The 6,232-nt window shown below is 38.2% G+C and overlaps 1 protein-coding gene across 1 annotated transcript in view; it reads right to left on the bottom strand.

The window, feature by feature from the left end:
- Positions 1–1,303: 1,303 nt before the first annotated feature.
- Positions 1,304–6,232, bottom strand: part of ZNF124 (zinc finger protein 124) — a 29,394-nt gene continuing 24,465 nt past the window's right edge. The window contains exons 3-5 of the mRNA XM_032242028.1: positions 4,898–5,024; positions 4,236–4,296; positions 1,304–2,632 (exon numbers count right to left, since the gene is read on the bottom strand). Of these exons, the coding sequence (XP_032097919.1) occupies positions 2,119–2,632; positions 4,236–4,296; positions 4,898–5,024 (702 nt within the window). The 3' untranslated portion in view covers positions 1,304–2,118. The remainder of the gene's footprint in view (positions 2,633–4,235; positions 4,297–4,897; positions 5,025–6,232) is intronic.

Genomic DNA, 6,232 nt, shown 5'->3' with positions numbered 1-6,232 from the left:
CATGTTAACAGAACAAATTTCAAAACCACAAGATCATTCAAATAGATGCACAAAAGCCAAGAGACAAACTTCAACAACACTTGACAATAAAATATTCAATAAATATTGAACAGCAGAAAACTTTCTCAACCTGCTTTAAGGCATTTATTTTTAAAACCCTCAGCTAACATCACAAATGATGGGAAGACTGGATGCTTTCTTTCTCAGATTAGACACAAGACACTTTTCTATCACAGGTCTCTCTCCTTAAGCAAATGTGACCTGGGCAAATAGCCAAAAATAATGACATTGTAAAGAACAGATGAAAATAATTCACGAGAATATACTCTATAATAAACTTTACACACTTACAAATTGACAGCAACTCTTTATTAGCAAAGAAAATAAACTTTTTTTTACACCAAAAGAGAATAGTTTTTGTCAACTAAAATAACGGAACATATATATAATAGTGTTGAAAATATACAAATCCTGCCATATAAAGCCAGTAAAAAAATCCCAGCAATTAACAAAGACTCATTTATCAATGGCCAATTAACCAAACAACTACATAGAGGTTAAACTTACACATACATGTTAGAAATACTTTCACACACCTAGTATGTAACCCACAAATTTTTTTTAAATGGCTATGCAAGAAAAAAAGAATGAAAAAAGGAAAATAAAGAAAATGAACATGCCCAACACACTTTAAAATAGGTAGAAAAATAAAATTTACTAGCTTTAAAATAAAAATACATATTTAACTCTTGTACTATTGCTTGAAAAGTACTTACAGAAGTCTCACCTCTATGTTTGTTTGCAAAGTAAGTGAAAATCTACATTCTAGAGACGCTCTTTAAAAATGAGAATTGATAAATTCAGCTTATTTATAGCTCCTAAAACATCTCGTTCACGTAGTGAATTTTCTTGAGAATTGTACTATAATTAATTTGCATAAGGCTTTCCATATTACTTACATTTACAGAATTTATTTCCAGCAGGAGTTTTCACATGACTTTTTTTTTTTTTTTTTTGAGACGGAGTTTCGCTCTTATTACCCAGTCTGGAGTGCAATGGCACGATCTTGGCTCACCGCAACCTCCGCCTCCCAGGTTCAGGCAATTCTCCTGCCCCAGCCTCCTGAGTAGCTGGGATTACAGGCACGCACCACCATGCCCAGCTAATGTTTTTGTATTTTTAGTAGAGACGGGGTTTCACCATGTTGACCAGGATGGTCTCGATCTCTTGACCTCGTGATCCACCCGCCTCGGCCTCCCAAAGTGCTGGGATTACAGGCTTGAGCCACCACGCCCGGCATGACTTTTAAAGTAACTGTTAAAATTCACAATTTTATGTATTTCCCAAGCTACCAGGGTTTCAATCTGGTGGGCATTCTTTTATTTATAGGGTCAATCTGGAGTATGTGTTACCATAGGTCTTCGAGTGAGTTACAGGATAAATGCAGGCATTCCCACATTTGAGACATTCATAAAGTTCTTCTCTAGAATGATAGTTTTTCTCTAGAATGCAGGTGTTTTTATACCATCAAATGCCTGCAATACCACATTTTATACATTCATTAGGATTTCCTTCAGTGTGAATCCTTTCAAGTTTTTAGAAAGAAATGGAAAAATTAAAGGCTTTACCATACTGCTTATAGGGTCACAGGGTTTATCTCCAGTTTGATTCCTTTCATGTGTTTGAAGAAATCTGGGAAAGTTAAGTACTGTCCTATACCTTACATTCACAGAGTTTCTCTCAAGCATGTGATTGTTCATGTTTTTGACAAGAACTGTAATGACTGAAACCTTCATGTTTTTTTGCATTTATAGGGCTTTTCTCTAATATGAGTTTTTTTATGTTTCCAAAGGGTACTAGCACGACTAAAGGCTTTACCACATTTCTGACATTCATAGGGTTTCTCTCCAGTATGAGTTCTTTCATGGTTATGAAGGTAACTGGAACATCTGTAGACTTTCCCACAATTCTTACACACATAGGGTTTCTGTGCAGTATGAGTTTTTTCATGTTTCTGAAGGGAACTGGAATATCTGAAGGCTTTCCCACATTTCTTACATGCATACGGTTCTTCACCAGCATGAGCCTTTATATGTCCCTGCAAGGAACTGAGACAACTTAATGCTTTGCCACACTCCACACACACACATAAGGCTTCTCTCCAGTGTGGGTTCTTTCATGGTAGTGAAGGCCATTGGAATAGCGGAAGGCTTTCCCACACTGCTTACATTCATAGGGTCTCTCTCCAGTATGAGTTCTGTCATGGTCATGAAGGTGACTGGAACGACTGAAGGCTTTACCACATTTCTTACATTCATAGGGTTTTTCTCCAGTGTGAATCCTTTTATGTCTATTAAGAGAACGGGAAAATCCGAAGGCTTTCCCACATTCCGTACATTCATTGGGTTTCTCTCCAGTGTGATTTCTCTGATGTATTTGAAATAAACTGGGAATATTAAAAACTTTCTCACATATTTTACAGCTAGAAGGTCCATTTCCAATGTGCACTACTGTGTCTCTCTGAACCCTTGTGACAGAAAGGGATGTTTTCTGACACTGTTTATATGTACATGGCTTCTCTCTACATTCCTCACACCTATGTGGGTTGTTTCCAGAGTGAGATATGATGTGCCTATGAAGGGATGAATGACATGAAGAATTCTTCACACACATTGCATTCACATGGTTTTACTCCAGTAGAGAATTTTTCATTCAGATTAAAATCTGGCATCTGGCTGAAGGTTTTTCTACACTAATTTATTGAATTTTACACAGTATCTCTATCAAATGACTTCTACAGAAAATGACAAACCCATCATTAATGGTTTATTAATTATTTTCCTTTATTACTAAATCTGAACTGACATTGCTACCTATCAGAGAAAGTGCAAGTTTTCTACCATAAACAAACTGAACATAAATGGATTGATTAGTCTGCAACATGGCTCCCTCCCTTATAGCTATTAACAAAACAGTAATATTCTTATATGCAGTTTCTTATTACTGAATACAGTTTGGGTATCTACTCCCTTCAAATTTCATGCTGAAGGTTGATCCTAATGTTGGAGGTATGACCTAGTGTGAGGTCTTTGGGTCATGGGAGCAGATTCCACATAAGTGGCACTGTTGCGGTCATAGTGACTTCTTACTCTATTAGTTCCTAAAAGATCAGATTGTTTTTTAAAAAAAATGGCCGGCACAGTGGCTCATACCCGTAATCCCAGCACCTTGGGAGGCTGAGGTGGGTGGATCACTTCAGGTCAGGAGTTTGAGACCAGCCGGGCCAACATGGCAAAACCTTATTTCTACTAAAAATACAAAAATTAGCCAGGCGTGGTGGCGTGTGCCTGTAATCCCAGCTACTTGAAAGGCTGAGGCAGGAGAATTGCTTGAACCCGGGAGGCAGAGGTTGCAGTGAGCCAAGATTGCACCACTGCATTCCAGCCTGGATGACGCAGTGAGACTGTGTCTCAAAAAAAAATAAAAGTTTGGCACTTCCTCTCTCTTGCTCCTTCTCTCCCCATGTGACATGTCATCTCCCCTTCCCCTCCTACCATGATTGGAAGCTGTCTGAGGTCCTCAGCAGAAGCAGACGCTGGTTCTATGCTTCTGAGAAAGCCTGGAGAACCATTAGCCAAATAAAACTCTTCATTTTGAATTACTCAGCCTAGGTATCTTTTTTATAGCAATGCGAGTAGACTAAAAACACATGTTACTTCAGTGTAACATGGATTGTAAGTGTTTGCAAAATAGTCCAAGTGAACTGTTTCGCAAAAACAATCCATGTTACACTGAAGTTTATATTTTTGGTAAAAATTTTGAGAATAAATTGATGTTGTCCTTAATTTTTTTTGTTTGCTTCCTCACTCCCCAGACAGTGTTCTGCTCTTTTTTCCCTGGCTAGAGTGCAAGGATGCAACCTTGGCTCATTGCAACCTCCGCCTCCCAGATTCAAGTGATTCTGCTGCCTCAGCCTCCCAAGTAGCTGGGATTACAGGCATGTGCCACCATGCCTGGCTAATTTTGTATCTTTAGTAGAGACGAGGTTTCGCCATGTTGGTCAAGTTGGTCTCAAACTCCTGACCTCAGGTGATCCACCTGCCTCAGCCTCCCAAAGTGCTGGGATTACAGTCATAAGCCACCACACCTGGTCTTGTTTGCTTGTTTTAAACATATGATTACCATACTACAATTGTCCCCAAGGTGGACTGCTCCTTCTTGTGAGTACAAATTACCTTAGATTTCTCCAGGACTTTTTGTACTGATCTTCGAAGCTCTGGTCTTCCCCTTTGTTTCCTAAAATGTAGACCCAGAAATATATTACAAATTATTTGAAATTATAGAAAAGTTACTAGATTCTAGGCGCTATGGTGGAGATATGGTTTTTACCCACCAAAAGGAATGCTGTAATTTGGTCACCAACACGGCAACATCATTTGTGTTATGGGTACAGAGTCCTTATTAATAATTAATGTCCTTGCTTGGGAGTGAATGTTTTCTCTTACTCTTGCAAGACTGAATTAGTTACCAGAGGGCAAGCTGTTACAAAGGCAAGTTTAGCTTCCTAGAACTGCTCTTACTTTCTCGCAGTGTGATCCCTTTACACATGACCACTCCCTTCTGCTTCATGTCACGAGGTCCTTACCAGATGCAACCTTGGACTTTCTAGCCACTAGAACCATAAATCAATATAAAATTATTTTTGTAAATTACCCAGGATCAGGTATTCTGCTATAACAATTAAAAACAGACTAAGAAACAAGAGTCACTGCACGCTGGGTCCATGCCTTATTCATTTAGCAAAGTGTTCCCTTTGTACATTCCAAATAATGGAACAACACTGAAAACCATGAAATATTTACTCTCTGATTGACTAAAGAAATATTGTGATTCTTACCTATAGAAGCCAGGTTCCTGAAGGTTTCCTGCATCACATCTCTATAGAGATTCTTCTGGGAAGGATCCAACAAAGCCCACTCCTCCTGGGTGAAGTTCACAGCCACATCCTCAAAGGCAACAGAGTTCTAAAACAGTCCACATTTTGGTAGAGGAGGATGGATGAGACTGAAAGCACTGGAAATATATAGTCAATTCATAAGATGTTCACCTGACTCTGTGGTGAACATTTATTTATTCCACAGCTTAGTCATTAGAACTACGACTCTGTCTACACTTACTTTCTCTACACAGCAGGTTAAAGTTGAACTAATCAGCAAGGAAGCAGCAAAGGAATACCCTTTTTGTTGGGGGATCCAGGGAGTAATATTTGCTGTTATAATTTTTCTTTATAGAATATACCTATAGTACATATTATAACAAAGTCTTAGTATCTGGTATGTATAAGAGAGTTAATATTAGCAGTCACAAGACTACTTATCCTTAGAAATACCTGCTACTAAGTTCAACCTTTGCTGGTATCAAGGGAACTTAACCATCCTGCCAACCTAAGTGATAACTGCGGCTCACTGTTGCTAAATAGTTTATCTAAGCAATCTGGTACTTGCTGAACTCCTGTTTTCCTTCCAAAAGTCTATGATTTTGTTATTGTAGCAGTGGTGGCTAGGGGATCAGCCTCAATAAACAAACAAAAACATACTCTGAGCACGGAACATCTGATGAGCTTCCCTGTAGACAACAGCTCATATATGATGTCACAACTTTTTAATTGGGAAATTGAGCCCAATCCATGTGGTTACACCAAGAGAAAACATGTAGAAGCTTGCAAGCGGGTTCACTCAAGACCAAATCTAATCAAGAGGTAATTAAAACTAATAATATTCAATAATCCCAAAATAATTATTTTACAATTTCTACTGAAAAATGTCAAAGCAGAATAGAGTAAGTGAAAAGAAGGCATGTGTTCAAAGAAAAAAACTTAATGTCATCTAGATATCAGCTCTTACAAAAGATATTCATGTAAACTTTCAGAGATGCCTGAAACAGACTTTCTAGCAGTTCAGCAAAAACTACTTTTCAAAACCTACAAAAATAACAAATGTCTAACAACCATCACAGCCTTCTGAATAACAGTGGGATGGCTTGCCTAACACCCATCAATGATTTTCAAATGTAATATTCAGGGCAGTGTAGTATAAGTAGAGAGATAAAGAAACAGACCAAGAGGAGGACTTTAGTCTTTAATGAGCTGGAATTGATATGGAAAGCTGACTAGTAACAGAGGAGACACTGTAGAATAGTGAAGGAAGTATCAAGGACTTTAAACATGGAATAA

Source organism: Sapajus apella, unplaced genomic scaffold (assembly GCF_009761245.1).
Source record: "Sapajus apella isolate SASKATOON/1434 unplaced genomic scaffold, GSC_monkey_1.0 scaffold49, whole genome shotgun sequence".
NCBI lineage: Eukaryota > Metazoa > Chordata > Mammalia > Primates > Cebidae > Sapajus > Sapajus apella.
This window is presented reverse-complemented; position numbering and strand designations above follow the sequence as displayed.